The sequence below is a fragment of the Strigops habroptila genome, chromosome 2 (genome assembly GCF_004027225.2).
Source record: "Strigops habroptila isolate Jane chromosome 2, bStrHab1.2.pri, whole genome shotgun sequence".
Lineage (NCBI taxonomy): Eukaryota > Metazoa > Chordata > Aves > Psittaciformes > Psittacidae > Strigops > Strigops habroptila.
In genome coordinates this window covers 106904250-106925855 of record NC_044278.2, presented here as the reverse complement: position 1 = coordinate 106925855, position 21606 = coordinate 106904250, and the positions used below count along the sequence as shown (strand labels likewise).

The window sequence follows — 21606 nt, the reverse complement described above, 5'->3', positions numbered from 1 at the left end:
CCAGCGGCAGGCGGTGGGGCTGTCCACTCAGGTGACATGCAGCAGGCCAGGATGAATGCATGGCATCACCTCACAGGTTTCCCAACCTGTAAGAAAAGCTCCTTGAAACTTTTTCCAAGACACATGTTAGGTGAAGGCTAAACATTTTAATAGAAAAGTAAAAATCTTTTTTCCCTATGTAAAACCTGAAAGTTTCCAAATCCCTCCTAAAAATTACCTAAACCCTAACTTTTCTTGCTAAATAGAAAACTTGTGACAACTGGCAGGGATAGTGATGGCTTAGCCAGAGATTTGGGTGTAGGGAAGTGACTTGGTGTCACAAAATACAGATCTGTGCCAGTGAGTGTGCGGTGCCTTCTGCCAGAAGCGCTGCCAACAGTCGGGCACATGGGGCCAGTGTGGCACCACCCGCAGCCTCGCAGCAGCCGGGTCGATGAGCCGGGGTGGGGGCCCATGCTCGCCAACCTCCGGCAGCTAAGAGTAGATTTATTTTTCTGCTTTCAAACCACACCGTTCAGCCACATTGAATTTCATAGAATCAGAATCACAGAATGGTTTGGGTTGGAAGGGACCTTAAAGCTCATCCAGTTCCAACCCCCTGCCACAGGCAGCGACCCCTTCCACTAGAGCAGGTTGCTCCAAGCCCCGTCCAGCCTGGCCTTGAACACTTCAGGGATGGGGCAGCCACAGCTTCTCTGGGCACCCTGTGCCAGTGTCTCACCACCCTCACACGGAAGAATTTTTTCCTAATATCTAACCTAAACCTCTCCTCTTTCCGTTCAAAGCCATTCCCGCTTGTCCCGTCCCTACACAGCCCCGTAACACCCGGGCCTCTGTTCCCAACTTCCCGTGTGTTTGCCGGCAGAAGGCACGGGGCACTGCGGAGCGGGGGGCGCGGTTTGTTGCGGGTGTCTCTGAGTGGGGCAGAGCCGCCGCGCACAGCCGCCACCCGCTGCCGGCCCGGGCGCTGCCCGGCGCCCTCCGCAGCCGAGGGGGCTCCGCGCCGGGGCGCGTCCCCGCGGGGCCCTGAGGGGGGACGAGCGCGGCAGCGCGGGGCGGGCGCTGACGGCGGCGGGCCGCCAGGGGGCGCTGCAGGCGGAGCGCGCGGCGCGGGCGGCCGCTCTTGGCGGCGGGGCCGGCTGCGCGGCGCCGCATCATGTGGGCCGGCCCCTTCCATGGAGCCGCGGCTGCTGCCGAGCGCCTCCTGCGCGGACGCCGCCATGAGGCTCTGAGGGGCGGCTGCGTGCGGAGCAACGAGCCGGTCGCGCTGCCGAGCGCCCCGAGCCTGGCACCGGCTTCGCTCCCGGGCAGGGGAGCCCAGCGCTGCGGCCGCTGCTACTGCCGCCGCCGCGGGTCAGGCCGGGCGGGCGGGCGGCCCGGGGCCATGTAAAGCGGCAGCGGCCGGGGGCAGCCGAGCCGAGCTCGGGGAGAGGAGCCGCCGCCGGCCGGGGAGGCCCCGCGGGGGGGATCATGGCGACGTCTAATCTCTTAAAGGTGAGAGCGGGGCCTGGCTGGGCCCGGCCTGAGGAGGGAGGCGGCGGGGGCCGGGGCTGCCCCAGCGCCGGCTGGGCCCGGCGGGTGGCTGGGGCGGCCGGGCCGGGCAGAGCAGCCGGCGGGGGCAGGCCGCGGGCGCCGCTCCCCGAAGTTGCCGTTCCCGGGGGCGGGGGCCGCGGCCCTCCCTCAGGTGAACGGCCTCGGCGCCGCGCCCGGTGCGGGACCGCCGTCCTCGGCCCGGCCCGGCCGGTGGCCTCTTGGCTGCCGGCACCCCGCACCCCACCCCTGCGCTCTCCTCCCAAACACGCGTCGTTGGGAAACAGCGTTGCGTCGTGCAGTTAGACAGGGCACGGAGTCGTCCCTTTGTTTATTTAAAAGACCTGGGTGTACGGAAAACGAGTTTTAAGTTTAACAAAGAGTTGGAAAATGCCTTCGCCGCGGGCAAGTGTCATTATTTGGGGTGCCACTGTGTTCCAGCGGTTTTGTTAACTACAGTTTTTCTGCAAAGAAAAACTCCTGGAGGCCTTTCGCTTGCGTTAAGCAGCTTTGCTTTTGTAGTCAGACGTTTTCAAGCACTTTCCCGGCGCTCGGTGACATGTCAATCACCCCCAGCGGGTTCGAGCAGGAGTTTTCAGCAGGACAGTCCAGCACTGGAGCTCAGGACTGCCTGTCCTGATATTTGTGGCATGTGTGTGGAGAAGACCGTATGTAGCCTTTGAGGCCGTGCCAGCATATGGAAGACAGGCCTACTTTAAACAACTGTTACTAGTGCCTCCAGAAAGTGTTTCTAGAACATCAGTGTGATGAGGGTGAAAGGCCTTGGGAAGGCTATCTGCTTCCCTTTGTCAGTTAGCAATGTAAATATACATTAATATAGGCCTATACATGTGTTCTGCACTATATATTATAGTTAAATGTGGTTCTGAAGGAGTGCTGCTTGCATTTTAGCAATCTGACCTATTTTGGATGTACAGCTTTGACCTGAAACCGCTGGTTGTGTTACTCGGAAACGCTCAGTGTGAAGAAATGAGAAATGATTGATAGCCTTCTTTCTTCCTGGTATCCAAAAAAAGAGTTTAGTATTAATAAGATATAAAAAGTCTTTCTTGAAATTGAAACGTAATTGAAATGAATTTCTCTATATTTTTATGTCCAAGTAGTTCGATTTTTTTAGCAGGTAAGACTTACATGAAAAAATAAAATTGAAGAATCCAGGAACACCAGTGAAAAGAATAATTTCCCATGAGAAGAAATGTGCTTTTTGTGGAAGAGCCTGGTTTTGGAGCAAGGAACAGACAGTTTATCTACTTGTTAATGTTTTAGTCCATCTCTTTGCTGTATGTTTAAGGATCTCTGGAGACAACGATGCCTGATTTGACCAGACACATGTAGTTGTGTAGTCCATAGTAGGTAGAAGAAGCAGGCCTGTAAGATGTGTCAGCATTCCACTTCAGCTGTTTTGAAAGAATAATAGGTGTACACTAAGTGAAAATAGAGTCAAAGTCCTTGATTCTGTGAGATTACTCTTGCTGAACTCTTGCCTTTGTGTTGACTAGTCATGTTTTTGCAACTGGCCTTTGAATCATAAGTATTTTATGTTGACAACAGTATATATGTATATGCACAGTGTGTTTTGGGAAAAATGCTACAGGGATACCTATTCTCAAATAGGGATTTCTGGTCACTTGGAGTGTTTTTAAGCACTAAAACTTACTAATTAGTGAGTTTTCTAACGACAGTAATGTATGAACCCTGCATTAAAAAAGGAAAGATTATACAGTGATTTGACTTCATTTATAATGACACAATAAACCAATGCAACGACTGGAACTAGATGAAGTCTTTTGTTCCCTAATTCTGCTCATCAGAGTGCTCTCAGAGAAGCTGTTGATTCCAGGTTGGTGTTGATTGGCAGTGCTTCATGTACTTCTGCTTTAATGTTTAGGGAAAAAAAAGCAGTGTCTCAGCACAGTAAAAATCCCTGGCTAAGAAAGGAGAGGTGTTAAAATCTGTAAGGTTTTTTTCCATATCTTTTCCAAATAAGCCTGCATAATCAAATCTAAGTTTGGTTTAGACAGGTCTTGGTTTTGCTAGGATAAACATGAACTAAGAGTTTTCTCTGTTTTTTTCCCCATCCTTGTTTGACTTCTTACATAGTTGAGAAAATGAAGTGGAATACTCTTCTTGTTCCAGTAATGGATACTAGCTGAATCCAAACCTGACTGATGTTGCTATTTTAAAGGGCATTGTTTGAACTTTCCTAATTGCAAACGATTTTTTTAGTGAGAAGCATATTCTCAGAGAGCCTTCTTTTAAATGAAAATCGAAATGACCTATCATACGCTGAATCCTGGTGAGATACAACAAGTTGTAATGTGATGAAAATGTTGAAGTAGTTCGTAAGAGCTAGCTATGACGTGGTAAGCTAGCGTGGACCCCACTGTGCAGAACTGCTCTCCCACACTGAGGCCGTGGCTTTCCTGTAGGTGAGCTGCTACCAGCTGAGTCCCCCAGAGTTTCTTCTCTCAACGTACCTGTGACTCAGGCACTTTTAAAGTGGGATGCTTCATTTTGGGGGGGGTGTTGGACTAGTAACCTGTTGCCTTTGCAGTGACAAGGTAGTCTAAACCAATTCACTCATGTGACATGAAGATTCATGAGTGTTTCTGCAGTTTCTGGGACAGAGCACCTCAGTTTATTGCAGCACAAAGGAAAGCCATAGCTGTATCCATGCTGGCTGATCTTTACATGTCTGTAGAGCTTTACTGGAGCTGCCAGCACATGCAAGGGTCCATCCTTGCAAGATGAATTGCAGCTTGAGTCTGGCGGTAGGAGGGAAGCAGCAAAAGCAGCAGCAGATTTTTCTGTAGGTTTAAGTGAAATGAGAACCATTATTTACCTTTGCATTGGTTTAAAGTAGTTTGGTTTTTTTAATCTCATGACTCTGTCACTGACAACTGGAAACAGATCTGAAGTTTTGGAATTCTTCAACTTAAAGTACATATTCCAGATCCCTGTTTTAACATTGTCTGTTTCTTACTGGCTCTTTCCAATTAGGATATCCACTAGAAGTTGCACACTTGTTAGTTACATAGCAGAGCTTTCCCTCTGGCTGCTCTTCTGCTTTGTGTAGTAACTTCAGTACTATCATTACACTGACTTTTAGAGGTGCTGGTAGCAGAGATTAATCAGACAGTGGATTTTCATGCTTATTTCAATCTAGGACCTCATACTTCCTAGTTCATCCCTCTGGGAACTAGCCTTAATATGTATCAATCATCTGTAAATGGTGAAGTAGTAACGTGCTGAAGATGTATAGATAAGATGCATAACAAGAATGTTGGGTTTTTTACAGTACTGTTTAGAGCATCTAATGGAGATCAGGGCTGAATTTGTGTGTGGCCTGAAAGTGTACTGTGTTCTAGAGTACACACTAAAGAGACCTGAATGTCCAAATAGACATTTGAAGGTTCAGAGGGGCAGCGGTGTGGAGGCCTCATCATACTGCCTTGCCTTGTTACATTCTGCGTTTATTTAGGCTCTTGTACCATATTCCATGCCTGCTCCTGCTGTGCTGCTTTTCAACTTGCTTACAGTTAAGGTGAAGAATTTTGTGTTGTGCCATAATACCCAAATCAGAAAAACTGGTTAGTGGAACAATTCAACTTGCATCATTGTACGTAATATTCATTAACAGGTTTTTTTACCTGCTATCCTAAAATACTGTGTATAGATGCTTCTGCATAGAAGTGAAGAAAAGGGAAAAAGAAAGTTTGAAGAGTAAAGTTGTAGTATATATTTCAATATAGTGTTTGAAGTAGTATGTACTTCAAGTAAAGTTTAGCGTTAAAATGGAACTTTAAATCTCTGTGATCAAATTTAGTGAAGTGACTTTCAAAACATAAAATATTTGGTACGTGGAGTTATTTTTCACAGGATCACATTTGAAACTCCTAGTATAGTCACTTAGCCAGGGTATGGCTCTCAATCATCATCCTTGTTTTCAGAGACGATTGGGTAAGTGGAGTAATTTCATTTTGTCAGGGTGTGAATTCCTTCCCTTGGGAACCACGGTTTGAGGCAACAAGCTAAGAAAAACAAGTTACCCAGGAAATACAGTGCAGAAGTTGCAGGGGTTTGTAGGTGGCTCAGTGAAGTGGGGAATGGGTTCCTCGTGTTGTCTGTGTCACTGGTGTATGTGTGACTTTGGTCACAAGTAAGAGTTACCACTGTTTGACTTCCTCTGCCATTATAAAATTTGGTTTTCTGATGCACTACTGGGGGTAGAATTAGTGAATGCGAATGGCACACAGTAGGTGGTGTTATGCACCCTTTCTTTTGTAATTTCAGCACAAAAATGGGAGGTCAGGGAAGCTTGAATCTATCTAGAAGATGTTGAATCTTTTATTGACCATAAGTAATAGTTTAATTGAGTGGGATTTTTAATCCGTTAATTTTATTTCCTCTTCTGTGTAATACACGAGGAAGTGGGGGGAAAAAAGTTTTACTCCAATGTATAGAAAACAGAGTTCTAAACTTTCCTAATGGCATTTTCTGCAAAGCTTTATTTGGGAAATTCTTTTTAAGTAGGTACGTGCTCATCACAAGTGCACATGCAGTTTTTACAACTGAAATGGAGTTTTATGTGTGCTTCTTAGAGTGAAGTAGGTAGTCACAATCTAAATCATATCAGTTGTAGTGTTTGCACTCCTCCCTTCCTCCCCTCCCCCCCCCCCCCCCAATTTTACTAGTCTTATTCACAAAGAGCATTTAGTTCAGCTCTTTTCAGCAAAGGGCTGAATTGCGCTTCTCCAAAATTGCAGAACAGGCTTTTTACCTCTTCCAGAAAACTTACAGGATCTACTCTGAAGTTTCACTCCAAAGGAAGACTTTGGAGGAAGTTGGTTTTACTTATTTTATAATGTCTTTTCTGGAACTTCTAACTGTTCAGTAGCTGGTCTTTCAAGTTCATTATCCTGCAAAAGGGGACTAGGAACAGAAACATCTACAAGTAGAAACTAATCATTTTCACAGGACTAGGAAAGATTAGAGCAACTCTTCAAAGTTTAGGAAATAATTGTAAAGCCGCCTCTGGAGGGGGGAAGCAGGTAGTTGAGCATTTTCAAAGATGATGCATTCAAATTATTTCTTTTTTCCAGTGGAAAGGAACAGGCAAAACTGTCTAATTGGAAAACAACTTATTTTCCTTTTTTTAATGTTGAAAGAATGATAAGCTTCATCAAACTGCATGCTTCTGTGAAGCCCATGTTCAGTACCTACCACAATGGTATGATAATGCTGTCAGGCCTCCAGGTGATGTTGCTATAAAAATAGTTACTGTGATGCCTGTTGCATCTTTTTAACTGGAAGATGAGACATCTTTGCACTTCAGAGCGGCAGGGGATACAGTTTCCAAACTGTGCTTATTCTGAATACTAAATAACAGATTTAATTGTAAATTTCCATGTAGAAATTAATCAGAAGGAGATGGTTGAGAGAACGTCTGGTGCTGCTTGTACTTGTTTATCTGAAGAGGTGTTAGTGGCAGAACAGCACACTTGTAAGAATTTCAAGTAGTTAGACTGTATTATTTACTGCATGGGAAGTGAATTGTGTCAAACGTAGTAGTACTAGCCAAGACAGTGATCTGTCCAGAAGTAAACAGTGCATTGGAACATAACACTGCAGATAACCAGTATTTTTGCCACAGAGCTCTCAATCAACTGTTTTTTTTAATTGCAGGTTTTTCTTCTAAAAATGTAGAGCTGTAAGCAAATAGTGATTTTTAATGCTGTTGGTTTGGGGATTTTGGGTTTTTAAATAATGGAAACCTGTATACTACAGTGAGATTTTTTTAGAATAATCAATATTATATGGGAGCATTTAATTTCTTTAGTTTTCCTCTTTATTTTTATTATAAGATTGAAAAAATCCACCTTGGGTTGGATTTTTCGGGATGGTGGAAACCATTTTCATCTGCATGAACTGTACTCTTGGCCATCAAACTGCCTATGGCCAGTTAACCCACAGGAAGGGAGTCTGTAATACCACAGCTCCTACATTACTCTACTTCCTTCCTCCCGCTTTGCTGCTGATGCCAAATGCAAAGTGGAGAAAAAGGGTACATGGCAGCATCCGCAGGTGCTGTTCCTGATTTCTGGCTGCCATTTTGGCAATGGTAATTTATTCAAGACAGGTTTCCAACTCTGCCTCATGACTTTCATTGCATGTATGCTGGCTGGGGCAGTGAAGCTGACTGAGTATTGTTCATGTTGTCCATTTATAACTCCATTAACAGGTGAAGAACACCTCCTAGAACTTGTTGCATTGTAGCTAGTGCAGTGAATAAAGGAAGAAGTTGGCAATCTGCTTCTCTAAGAAACAAGTGATAGCTCTGTCTCTTTTTAAAGTAATAAACACTGTGAGAAGTGCTGTTCAGCTGTGGTGTTGTAGCTCAAATGCTGGCTTATGGGAAACACCTCTGAGAAGATATTTTTAAGTTAACCATAGGAGTGCAATCCCTAGAGATAACTTTTAAGAAAATGTTTTATGAACAGTATTTTTTTTGTTCCTTTCAGAACAAAGGTTCACTTCAGTTTGAAGACAAATGGGATTTCATGCGCCCTATCGTTCTGAAACTTCTTCGTCAGGAGTCTGTCACAAAACAGCAATGGTTTGATCTGTTTTCGTAAGTAATTTTTTAGTATCTTTCATCCTTCTGCATGAAAGGAATACAGTTATGGTAGTACTTCTGATACCGAAGTTATGCATGGCATGGGCTATGTGGGAACACACAGAACAAAACCATGAGTTTAAGTTTTAGTAAGTGGTAAGCATCACTGTAAATGTGCAAAAGTAGAGTTTTGCTGAGATTCAGATCCTTGCAAACAGGTTGGAGAAGGAAAGCAGAGCTCTTGACTTAAGCTGATCATAGTAAACAAGTTTTGTACCTACCCACAAACCTTTTGTTAGAATTCAAGAGAAAATGTTGTTTACTGCTTTGGCAGTAAGTTCATTTAAAGGCAGTTTGCTGAATGTCACATTATTCTGATTTGAATGGCTTTCTTCTAAAATAACTTAAGAATGCTACTGAAGTAGCAGGGCAATGCAGTTTAACTGGTATAATTTGAATAGCCTTATACCCTAAGAGTAATATATATAATATTTTTCAGACAGTGTTTGCATTATTGTACTTTCTAAAACCCCTGTCATTTTCCTTCTTCCAAAAAGCCAGAAGTTGCTTCCGGATTTTTTTCTTACAATACATCGTGTGACCTTTGCCAACATAATATAGAAATTAACAACATGTATTGAAAGTATATCTAAAATAATCTTTGTCTCAACATAGTTATTTTCCCTCAGATACGGTTGTAGCTTAAATCTGCAGCCTCTCCTTCTGCTTTTTAAAATCTGTCACAAAGTGTTTTTTATTCAAACACAGTCTGTTGCAGTCAGTATCTTTATTGCTCTTTTCGATGAGGATGGTGCAGTGATTCTTTTTACACCCATCCTACTGCACCTGTCATGCTTCTCTGCCAACCAAAAGGAAAAGTAGTTTATCATGTAATGAGTTTTAATATCTTATGATGTGTCAGCTATAGTAGTTGCCAGGTACACAGTATATTTCAGGAACAAATTCAGTCCTGAGCCATTGCTTTCATTTTTAATAACTACTTCAATAATTCTTCATTGGTATTGAAATTTTTGGTTTATTTTTCTTGTAGCTGAACTATTCAGTAGAACTTAAGTAACTCTATGGCTGAATTAAGGATGCTGAAGGAAAGGATCCCACTCTCCTAGGTTCATATTTTTGGACAGTGGTCTTTGTTAAGCTCTTTAATAAAAATTCAAAATCGGTAGGTGTCTTGTACCTGCCCTTTGAGTATAATTATCCAGTATTGCTTTTTCCACTCCTGTCAGGAAACAGTGGCATTCTAAGTACAGTAACGCCTTCTCTGCATGTGAACATTGCGTAAGCCTCACAATTTAGGTAGACCTCTGTAAATCCTGGGCCAGCACCTTTCATCTGTGGTAAAGGAACTTTTTACCTTGTAAGTTTTGTCTTTTCGGTTAAACTAAAAAAGCTGCTTTTGGATTGAAATAACTGTATTGATTTAATAGGAACAAAGTTATGCCTTTAAATGATGTAGTTGCTTTTCTGCAAAGACATGGCTTTATTATCGAAAGGAAGAATAAAAACCAGAGGAAGGTAATGAGTCAAGAAATGGCTTGCTAGGCCACTTTTTCTATGATGTATGGTTAGGAGTGTAGCTTGCTTTATTTAGTCTTTAGTATGAAAAGAAAGTAGGAATTAAGTTACTCTTGCTGGGCTGTAAGCTAGGAAAAAATTATTTGTATGTTGGTTAAAACTCATTAATAGAATTTTGCTTTGCGATGCTGTTTGGGAGCTGTTCTGCAGTAGGTTTCCACTTTAAAATGCTATCACTGTCATTAAATGTTTCAGTGATTGTATTAAACTAATTAAAACATCTTTTAAATTACCTGATGCCCCTGAGCTCAGATTTCTCATATGGAAGGTCTCTTTCCTTTGTGGCACAGGAATGATGTTGTGCTTGAATTGTAAAAGTATGAGTGAAGGCTGCATGGTAATGAGAGTATTTTAGAATAATACGGGCTGAGTAGTAATGCTTCTACTGGCAAGTGGTTTCTGTCTTTGTCAAAGAAAAGCTTTAACAATTGTCCTTAATGTAATAAGGAGTATTGAATGGATACCGAAACCAGAATTGGCTTCTACATCTTTTTTGTGACCATACTGTTTCCGAGATAGGTTGCTGCTACTTGGTTCGAAGACTTATAGCTTCAGTCTCTTCTCCAAAAATGTTTCCTAGCACGTCACTGGGAACTAACTGTGTGGTTTTTAATGATAGATTCAAACTGTATTAATCTCTTAGACATAGTGAAATTATGGCTGTTCAAACCTCATGCACTAGAGCATTAAACTTTGAGTAGCTGTTACTAAAAGGTGGATAAATTGTTTTCTAGAGATGTACATGCAGTTTGCTTGTGGGATGATAAAGGTCCAGCAAAAATCCATCAGGCTCTGAAGGAAGACATCCTTGATTTTATTAAACAGGCACAAGCAGTAAGTACTTAACGTTTCATAACTTCTATTCATATTGTTAGAAAAATAACCAAATAGTTTTGACTTTCATTGGATCTAAATGCATAGCTTTTTTGTTTGAAATTCCATGATGTCCTGGAGATCTTAATTACCCTGTGATCTTCTATTGACACAAATAAGACTCAGCCTTGAGCATTTGCCTTGGCTCATTGTTTTCTCACAGTCCTTAAAACTGGGGTGGGCAGTGATTTTTGTGGTGTACTAAAAAACAAAACAAAACCCCAAACCCCAGCATTACTTTTGTTTATCCAACCGTACTTATGGTATCCTCGTCCACTTGAAAAGTTCTCGAGGCAAAATTTTATGTAAGAAATTACTGTCTGAAAAAGAAATGTTGTTTGTCTAGCTTCAGTGCAGTGCTGACATGTTCATGGATGGCTTTAAAATAAGCCGTATGTGTGGTGTGCTAGAAATAGCCCTGCTATCGACTCAGCAAGCTGAGCTGTCCAGTTTTATGGGCTTCCCCCCCCCAAACAGTTGAAGTTGTCAATAGATTCCAAGGAAATGTTTGTGTTTGTAACAAGTAGAACAAAAGATGTTTTCTGTAATAAGGGATTTAAGAGGGGGTTGTTGAAAAATTAAAATAAATAAAAAAACATCTCATGACAAGGGTTTGGAAAAGAAAAAATGAAAGTCTGTAAAATCTTTAGTGAAGAGACACCGCTAAGGCTTTGCTTAAAGCAACATAGTTTCTTATAGAGGCCTTTGTATAACCAGGTTTATAAATGTTGATGTTTAAGTTCTATCAGCTTGCCTACATACATTAATGATATGCTGAATTGAGGCCTTTGGCATGGTCTGTGTTGGGTGTCGAGAGGCATCTTTTTAGGCATTATGATAGTCATTGTATGATGTAGTTGTAGTTTCCAGGCTTTAATAAAATACACGTTAACTAGCTGTCTGACTCTAATGGAAGGTTGGTAGGTGCCATTGAAGTAAACTTTTCACTGTACAGAACATAATGTAGTCCTTGCAGGTTTCTTATTTTTATTGTTTTGTAGATATGGCTGTACCAGGACATGTTTTTAGGCCAAAGGTTTTAATCTTTTTGACCTACAGATGGCTTAAAAATAAAATAATAATAATAATAATAATAAAAAAAGCAGGTTCATTTAGAAAATTTAAACTTACTGACTACTTACTTGCTGTTACCTTTCTTTACCCTTTAGAAATGGTCCATATGGTATGGGTTGATAACTACTTCCCAGAACTAAATGGCGCTTAAATATGTAGACTTTTTTATTCTGATATATCTGTACATTTGAATTCTATCTGGGGAGTTATTTTCACTATAAGCAAAGTCAGTCTGTATTTTGTGCAGAAATTTGTTTATGAATTCCCTCCTCTTCTCCCCTCTCCTCCAGAGAGTGCTGAGTCATCAAGATGATACAGCTTTACTAAAAGCATATATAGTGGAGTGGCGCAAGTTCTTCACACAGTGTGATATTTTGCCCAAGCCATTTTGTCAGTTAGAGATTACTTTAATGGGCAAGCAGGGCAGCAACAAGAAGTCTAATGTAGAAGACAGTATTGTTCGAAAGGTAAGTGATAGGTATAAGAAGAGTTTTGTTGCACACTGTTCTGCCTACAGTAATAGTACAGAAGGGATTCTGTAGCTGAAGATGAAATTGCACCAATCATGGAATATGATGTATCACTTTGCTTCAGTGTGGGGGTCGAAACAACCCTGCAACTCTTCTCTCCGCAATGGTTTCACTCTGTTTGTCCAGTTCTGCTTTAGCTATTAGCAGTGTTGTTCAGGTGATTGAAGCACTTCTTTACTGGGCTTTGGGTTTGTTCGGGGGCTTGCTCAGGGTTTTTTGGTTTTGTCTTTGGTTTTGGTTTTTTGCCTGTTTTTAATTATGACCTGGGGTGGGAGGCAGTTGTAAATTCACCTACTGTTTCTACACTTGTGAATAACAAGTACTTGTATATATAAGCAATTAGTTTTTCTACTCCTATTTTACTTCCTGAGGCCAAGATCTTAACTGGGGCACATCTTTGCACTTTATAAATGACCAATCAAATGCTGTCACCTTAAGTTAAATATAGCTATTGATCTCTTAATTTCCTCTTTTTTCTCCAAGCTGTCAGTCATATCAATGAAAAGATCGGACATGTAGAATCTTCTGAATATGATCTTTTTACTATTTGATATCCACATAAAGAAAGTCTAGGATTTTGAGTATGAAGTGCTCAGTGTCCTGAGTCCCATGAATAATGGTCCTTGAAATTGCTTTACTCTTTTATTATAAGGAAAACGGAGCACATCAGTTGTAAAGTGTTAAGTCCTTTAGTTTAACATCATTCATTATCCCTTTCCACTGCAGACAGTATCTGCAGGGAAATGAAATTTCTTTAACAATCTTTCATTTGGTACTGAAAAGCATCTCAACTGTCCCCCTGTCTCCAGGATGGGAAGAGCAAAACAGTTCGAATGCATTACTTTGGGCAAGGTTTTTTTCTTTGCCCTGCTATTTTGACATCTGATCCTCTATTCCTCTTAAAGAAAAGGAAGCGAGAATTGCAGCAGAGAGAGAATCTCCAAGTTAGCTTTTTTGTTTCCATTGTTTGTTAGAGAAAGCCTGTGAAAAATTACTCGATTGCTGAGAACTGTAGGAATAATACGGAATTATGGAATTAATGTATGAATCAAATACTGATTCCCTTGGCTGTCCAGTTACACTAAGTAAGCTTAGAATGTAAGCCGAATGTTGCTTCCATAACAAGTTCAGAGCAAGATCAAATTCTAAGGTAGTTGAACTGCTGTATATAACCTGAGAGTTGCATTGTAAATTGCTTGATTTCTGTTTCTGATCCCCTGTATTTCTTTTGCACAAACTTGGATCTGCCTGTACCTTTCTGACAGGATTTTTTTTCTTCTTCTTCTCGACACGCAGCTCATGCTAGATACGTGGAATGAATCCATATTTTCAAATATAAAAAACAGACTTCAGGACAGTGCAATGAAGCTAGTTCATGCTGAAAGACTAGGAGAAGCTTTCGACTCTCAGCTCGTTATTGGAGTTCGAGAATCATATGGTATGTTGCGCGCAGACCCATCTCTGTTGCCTCCTCACTTTAGTAAATGAGTTTTCATCATGCATAGTTGACAGTTGTGGTGGTAGGGTTGGGATGCTTATCTCAGCATTTTGTATTGGTGTTGTTGGTATGTGATACCAATTAAATTCAGTTTAAAATCTTTAACTTCAAAGTGATTTAGCTATGTATCACTTACTGCAAAATGGGTGTTTTCAAAGAGCAAACTATTACTTGACCTTTTGGGTTTGCAGATATAACTTTGTGCTCCTTTCTGCACTGTTTCTGATTCTTCAGGCAGTTTGAAAAAGAAATGCTAAACAGGCTGCATCTAAGACTTTCTTCTTTGAAAAACAGATCTGTGTATCTGAAACTTCTGTGACATTTCACCATTGCCTGGTGCTTCTTTACCACTTTGCAGCCTGTTGAATTAAACCTGTGGCTAATACTCTCTCAGATGGTTTTATAGTGTCCAATTCTAATTTATTTTTTAAAGCATATTCCTTTTAAGGACTTTCATTTATTCCTCTGTAACAGTTGAGAGGAAGGGGGAAACTTTTTTCCAAATAGTGCCTAGCACTGCAGAAGGCTCACTGTCAACATTCTTGTAAAAGAGGGGAAAAAAAACCTCAGACATTGGGAATCTAAGAACAATGTCTAAGAAAAGCTGTTTGCTCAGTGAGGTGGAGAGTTCTCGCTTCATTAGGCATTATGCTGAGCTGCCTCTATTTGTTTCTTTTTTTCCTTCCTAGTTTGCAGTTGTATGTGTATTTCTGGTTACCATGTTTGAATGTCTCTAATGCTGGAGATAAGTATGAAGTTCTCTCCAGTTCCTTAATCTAAATCTTTTTAGAGCGAGGACTGGGCAATTTTGGTTACCTTTAGGGGTCTGAGTGCATTTATAGGATACCTCATATTGTTCAATGCAACCTTTTAATACAAGACTCACTTTAATGAGAGAGATTTGCTTATTATTAGCCACTTAAGTTTCCAGGATTTGAAAGTAAGTTTGGACTTTCTCTTTGCAGTTAACCTTTGTTCCAATCCCGAAGATAAACTTCAGATATATCGGGATAACTTTGAAAAGGCGTATTTGGATTCAACAGAGAGATTTTATAGAACACAGGCTCCTTCTTATTTACAACAAAACGGTGTACAGAATTATATGAAATATGTAAGTAAAACTTCTTTTGTAACTTTATTCTGAAAGTGTTAGTACTTAAAATGATTGCTGTTCTACTTTTGCACAGGCAGATGCTAAACTAAAAGAAGAAGAGAAAAGAGCACTACGATACTTAGAAACAAGGCGTGAATGTAACTCGGTAGAAGCAGTAAGTATAATGCGCTGAAAACTTTGATGTATTTTATATTTGTATGGTATTACGACATTGCAGGTTTTATTTTTGTGTGTTAAAGTATTATTTGGTAGCAGTAGATTGATACGAAACTATTGATTTTATGTTTTCTAAGAATCCAGTATTTTTCTCTGCAAAAATCTGTATTCCTTTCCGATCTGGCAAGTTAAAATTTCTGCAGATGTTTTGATAGTAAATGTAGATCAAAAGCTCAGATTGAAGGGCAGGTTTTTTAGTTAGGTTGAGTTTTATTCTTTCATTTTGAGTCAGGCATGGTTTTATTTTTCTTCCTACACTTAACAGTGGATGAGAATATTTGAAAATAAGTTGGCTAATCTGTTAGGTAAAGGGTTTCCCAGTGCTCATTTAGAATACCTCAAAGAGTTCTTGTTCATTGCAGTCAAAAGGAGCAGTAGAAGTTTCATTAAAACTTCTGTAGCTTTCCTCTTAGGCTGGAATATGTCCATTTAATATAAAGGATGTTTCTTCTTTTTTCCTTCTCCCCCTTGAGCAGTATTTTACACAGTTCAGATTCTGGAGGAAGATTTAACTGCAATGAATAGTTCATAGTAGTCTGTGTAGAAATTAGTTCAGGAAACAGGTTGTTTTAAATACTGTTTAAATCTGATTTTTTTGTGGTAGATCAAAATGTATTTTATGTCTTTTGTTATGTTATAAATCGTTAATTTTGAACAGCTATAAATTGTGACCCATATCAAGAGGCTGACAAAAGAGAGATGGTCCTGATGTGTGCAAGCAGTTTCTGTTCTAGGTCTAGCCATAGTGTCTTGTTCAAGCAAACCAGCCTGGTCCAAATAGGGTATGCTGGAATGAGAACTATTCTTAGCTCTTGGATGTATACTTGGAAACTAAGTAGGGTAGTTGGTGTTCCGAAAGTCGTGGCTCCCTCGAGACAAAAGAAGCAACAGAAATACTAAACCCATTACTGCTTTGGGAGGGAGTTTACCATGTTTACTAACTTATATGTGTTGAAGAAATATGGTTTCCTGTATAGATTTTATTCAAACTACACAGACATTTATGAATCAGTGAATGAATTAATTATTTTATAGAGCTTAGTTGTCAGGAACAGGCTGGATTTTGTGTCATGGCAAACTTCAGACAGATCAGACTTTGGTGGTCAGATGGCTAATGGAGCTAATTCTGTGTTTAATGTATTTCAGCTAATGGAGTGCTGCGTCAATGCCCTGGTGACATCTTTCAAAGAGACTATTTTAGCTGAATGCCAAGGCATGATCAAACGAAATGAAACAGAAAGTAAGTGAAGCTTCAAGACCAGTGCAGGATGAACTCAGCATCCACTGTGTAAAAATAGATTTGTTTGTAGATATATCAAATTACTGGTTTTAATAGATGGTGACAGTGTGTCGTAGACAAAATATTACTGCATGTGGGCAATTTTATCCCACCAAAAAATCAGACCATCATTGGTTAGTATTTTTTTTATATATCACTTCTGAAATCTGTATGTACAATACCCAGATTTGAGTGACTGGATAGCTCTCATCTTATTTGAAAGAGAACAGTATTTTATGTTGTTTTATTTAGTTTTCTTACAGCTTATTTTCCTCAGGTTGAACAACTCTGTTACATGTTGCATATGTCTTCTTTTCTATTTGAATAGTTCAGATACAAACACTGCCCCTTCATTCCTCCCCCACTACCCCCTTTCCCTCAAAAAAAGTGAAGCATCTTTTTGCAAAGCTGTTTGTCTGAAAAGCAGGGAGAAAAGTTTCTTATTCTGATTATTTGTGCAGGGCCAACAGGTCAATGAACAAAACCTGCAGGTTTTTAACCTGGTTTTATAGCCAGTTTGTCACTGCGAGTACTGAAAGTTAGCTCTGCATGCCTTGGTAAAATTTCAAGGCTTTTTTTGACTCTGCTTCCATAACTGAGAGGTTAGTGCGATTCAGAAGTCTTGTGTTGGTCCTGTATGATAAACCAAACTAGATAAATCATTAAATTGTCATAATTCAAGTAGGGAAACTAAAAACAGGCAAACAAAAAAAGCTGAAATCACAGGTTTTGGGGTTGATTTTTCTTTTTCCCTTTTTTTAAGTATTCTGCAGCCAGGGAGCGTTTACTAATGTCTATACGAAGTTTTCATTTCTGTGCAAATGTGAAAACTGTTTTATGACTGAGAACAGTGTAGAAAACACTTCTAATGCTAGCATTTCAGAAAATATTTGACCTCAAAACTATGTCCTACTGCTCTGTTCATCTAGCAGTGTGATTTCTGGCAGTAGTCCAGAGCTAAATCTAGAAAGCCACCAAACTTACGAGTATATCTTACAGCCTTTGGGAGAATACAGGAGGCTTATTGAAATGCGGAGCTTCAGAAAGGTTCATCTGTAGCATCCAAAGCATCTATCTTTAGAAACTTGGTGAAATATTCACACAGTCCTCTCTTTCCTTGTGGCTATGTCTGCCCCATGATACTGCTTAGCTGCAAAATACTTCTGTTTAGTGTATAAGAACTCCTCAAGCATCTCTTTCAAACCTTTCCGTATTTTCCTAGACCTACCTGTGCTGTTCAGAATGTTTCAGTGAAGGATGCAGGTGCAGATGATTAAAAAATTATTTTAAGATTGGAGCTGTACATATTAATATGTACATCTGATAGTATCCTCTGCTACACTTCACTATGCATGTGTCTTTCTGATATTATTTGCCCCGAAGAACTGAATCATAGAATCAACCAGGCTGGAAAAGACCTTTAAGATCATCAAGTCCAACCTTTACCCCAGCACTGCCAAGTCCACCATTAAACCATATCACTGAGGGCCTCATCTACACTGTTTGTGAACACTTCCAGGGCTGATGATTCCAGCACTGCCCTGGGCAGCCTGTTCCAATGCCTGAGCACCCTCTCGGTGAAGAAATATTTCCTAACATCCAGTCTAAACCTCCCCTGGTGCAGCTTGAGGCCGTTTCCTCTTTCTTAAAGAACTTCATAATGTTTTCTTTGTGAAACAGCATCTGTCAAAAAAGGACTGTTTTTTTTGGCTATGAGCTGGGTACTGCTTTAAAATATTCTGTTCCATTAAGTACTTAATATTTTCGTGTCATGCAAAAGAAGGAAGGCATCATGTTTTCCAGCTAAAAACTATTGAAGATGTCATAACTTGCAAACACTCTTCAGAACTGGCTTAATGCCTTTCTGTTTGCTTACAGTATTGGGGATGGGAGGCCTAAATTTTATTCTTGAAGTACTTCATGACAAATAAAAAGGACGTTTGGCTTTTATGAATACAAAATGAAAACAGAAATTCTTTAAGTGCCCCAACAACTACAGGATGGAATTCTTTATTTTCAGTGTCATAATGTTTTCAGAAAGAAATTCCAGTGAAATCTTCCTTTTGGTTTTGTTACTTTGAAATCTGTCTCTGAAGAATCTGGGTTTTTTTGGGTTCTGACATTTTTAGGGAGGCACCCGAAGTCTTCCTTTGCCACTGTTTATTAGGAGAAACCACTGAGTTGTTATTTTTGTGAATTATTCATGCCGTTACTAGCTTACAGGAACAGATGTAGAACCCTTTAATATATCTTTTTGCTTCCTTTTTCTTCCACCATCTCTTTCTCCCTTTCACCGTTTTTAAAGTACACATGAAAAGATCCAGTAAACGTTGAGTGAGATTTTTGGATTTACCCTATGGAAAACAGTGCTGCCATCACTTATAGGACTTCTAAATCACAGTGAGAATACTCTGTCCCCATTTTTTATTCTGGTTCCTGAAATCACAGAATCATAGAATGGTTTGGGTTGGTGGCCTGGGTTCAGCTATAGCAGTCATTTTTTCTCCTTCTTAGTAGCTGGTGCAGTGCTGTGTTTTTGACTTTCAGCCTGGGAACAACGCTGATAACACTGATGTTTTTAGTTGTTGCTAAGTAATGTTTACTCCGACCAAGGACTTTCTCAGGCTCATGCTCTGTCGGGGAGGAGGGGAAGCCGGGAGGAAGCAGAGACAGGACACCTGACCCAAACTAGCCAAAGGGGTATTCCACACCACAGCACGTCATGCCCAGTATATAAACCGGGGGGAGTTACCCGGAAGGCCCAGATCGCTGCTTGGGTCGGGCTGGGTATCGGTCGGCGGGTGGTGAGCAATTGTATCCTCTCCCCTTGTTATTTCCCTTATCATTATTATCACTGGTGGTAGCAGTAGTGGTTTTGTATTATACCTTAGTTGCGGGACTGCTCTTATCCTAACCCGTGGGAGCTACATTCTTCCGATTCTCCTCCCCATCCCTCCGGGAGCGGGGGGGAGGAATAAGGAGGGGGAGTGAGCGAGCGGCTGCGTGGTTCTGAGTTACCGGCTGGGCTCAAACCACAACAGTTGCAAGGGACCTTAAAGCTCATCCAGTTCCAACCCCCTGCCACGGGCAGGGACACCTTCCACTAGAGCAGGTTGCTCCAAGCCCCGTCCAACCTGGCCTTGAACACTGCCAGGGATGGGGCAGCCACAGCTTCTCTGGGCACCCTGTGCCAGCGCCTCAGCACCTTCACAATAAAGAAATTCTTCCCGATATCTGAATCTCCCCTCTGTCAGTTTAAAACCATTCCCCCTTGTCCTGTCACTACATGATCTTTTAAAAAAGTCCCTCTCCAGATTTCTTGTAGGCTCCCTTTAGGCACTGGAAGCTGCTCTAAGGTCTCCCTGGAGCCTCCTCTTCTCCAGCCTGAACAAGCCCAACTCTCTCAGCCTGTCTTCATAGGAGAGGTGCTCCAGCCTCTCATTGCCCTTGTGACCTCCTCTGGACTCGCTTCAGGTCCATATCCTTCTTATACTGGGGGCTCCAGAGCTGAATGCAGTACTGCAGGTGGGGTCTCACAGGAGCAGAGTAGAGGGGCAGGATCACCTCCCTCAACCTGCTGGTCATGCCTCTTTTGATGCAGCCCAGGATATGGTTGATTTCTAGGCTGCATGTGCACACTGCTGGCTCATGTTGAGCTTCTCATCAACCCGTGCCCCCAGGTCCTTCTCAGGGCTGCTCTCCAGCCAACCTGTAGCTGTGCTGGGGATTGCCCCGGCCCAGGTGCTGGACCTTGCTCTTAGCCCTGTTGAACTTCATGAGGTTTTCATTGGCCCACCTATCGAGCATGTCAGGGTCCCCCTGGATGACAATCCCTTCCCTCCAGCATGTCGACAGCAGAAAACTTGCTGAGGGAGTAGTGGGTCACATCTTCTAGGCCATTTTGTGTGGTCTTTATAGAATTGCAAGTTCTTATTGAGGGGGTTTTTTGTAGTTTCCATTCTATAATTTGCATTGTTGCATTATATACATTTACATAAATGTGCAATATATAGATTTTTATTTTTTTTTCTTCTGTGTGTGTTGCTTTTCTATTTGATTTCTGCAACAGTTGTTGGGATCTAGAAGTTGATAACATTTATTTAATCTTCAGTGTGATTGCTGACAAAAGCATGGCAGAGGATAAAACAGACGGGCCTCTGGCTTTTGTCCCGTTTCACAGTAGATACAGCATTGAGGAGCTGAGCAAATCCATCAGTTTCTTTTTTTCTATCAAAAAAAGAACTAGAGTCCATGATGGGTTTGTTCTACTTCATTGCTTGAGTCCTTTGCTGTGTTTAGTTCAAATCTCTGTGGTCTCTCTAAAACAATCTGGTGGCCTTAATCCAGGTGTTCCGTTGTAGAAAGCTTTGTCAAGAAGATTATTGTTGTTTCAGTACTTTCGAAGGGGGTTTTTTAGCAGTCTTGAAATACCTTCACAAAAAGCAGACAAATGAACGGTCAGTTTTTAAAGTTTTTGAACGGGTAACTTTCAGAAAAACCAAATAAACTCTTTGGGAAAACAGAAAGGAAAAAATGCTGTTTGCCTTAGTTTTGGTTACTTTAGAATTTGGCATGCTTTTAATTAAAACAAAACATTGTGGATGGCATTGGAGGATACGAAAGACAGCTCTGTTTGCCTTAATTTAAAAAAAAACCAAACAAAAATAACTTGAATCCATACAATTTCCTTCATACACTCCTGTAGGCTTCCAAGAGACCCCCATTTTGCCAGGGATTTTAAGGCAGTTATACTGAGAACCTGGACCAAGTCCAAACTGCCATTGACTCTAGTGGGTTTCACTCAAGCTTATGATGATACATGCATAAGCAAATATTATGTTGTAATAAATACCTCTTTCTGCCTTCAGAAGAATCTCCTCGTGGGACCAAAATTATAACACTATTCAAAACATCTTTCTTTCTAAGGGATGAATTGGATTATCTGTTCTGCGCATACTCAGTGTTCTGCTTGAGAGATCCTTGCAGAAATGCAGTATGTTTGGGTTTTATACAGGTCTTTGACTGGTGGCTTTATCAGTATTTGTATCTTTCAGAGTTGCATTTAATGTTTTCACTGATGGATAAAGTTCCGAATGGCATAGAGCCGATGCTGAAAGACTTGGAAGAACATATTGTTAGTGCTGGACTTGCAGATATGGTAGCAGCTGCTGAAACTATTACTACTGTAAGTGTATTGGTTTTTAACAAAATAACAATGAAAAAACAACTTTTCAGAAGTTAAATATTCTCTATTTTGGG

General features: G+C 41.0%; 1 protein-coding gene across 2 annotated transcripts in view; it reads left to right on the top strand.

The window, feature by feature from the left end:
- Nucleotides 1-1103: 1103 nt before the first annotated feature.
- Nucleotides 1104-21606, top strand: part of CUL5 (cullin 5) — a 33251-nt gene continuing 12748 nt past the window's right edge. The window contains exons 1-9 of one of the 2 annotated variants that reach the window (XM_030473317.2): nucleotides 1104-1494; nucleotides 8073-8182; nucleotides 10498-10597; nucleotides 12001-12177; nucleotides 13537-13678; nucleotides 14704-14849; nucleotides 14926-15006; nucleotides 16215-16308; nucleotides 21402-21532. In XM_030473317.2, coding sequence (XP_030329177.1) covers nucleotides 1471-1494; nucleotides 8073-8182; nucleotides 10498-10597; nucleotides 12001-12177; nucleotides 13537-13678; nucleotides 14704-14849; nucleotides 14926-15006; nucleotides 16215-16308; nucleotides 21402-21532 — 1005 coding nt within the window. In that variant the 5' untranslated portion in view covers nucleotides 1104-1470. The remainder of the gene's footprint in view (nucleotides 1495-8072; nucleotides 8183-10497; nucleotides 10598-12000; nucleotides 12178-13536; nucleotides 13679-14703; nucleotides 14850-14925; nucleotides 15007-16214; nucleotides 16309-21401; nucleotides 21533-21606) is intronic. The other variant, XM_030473328.2, reaches the window with a different exon arrangement.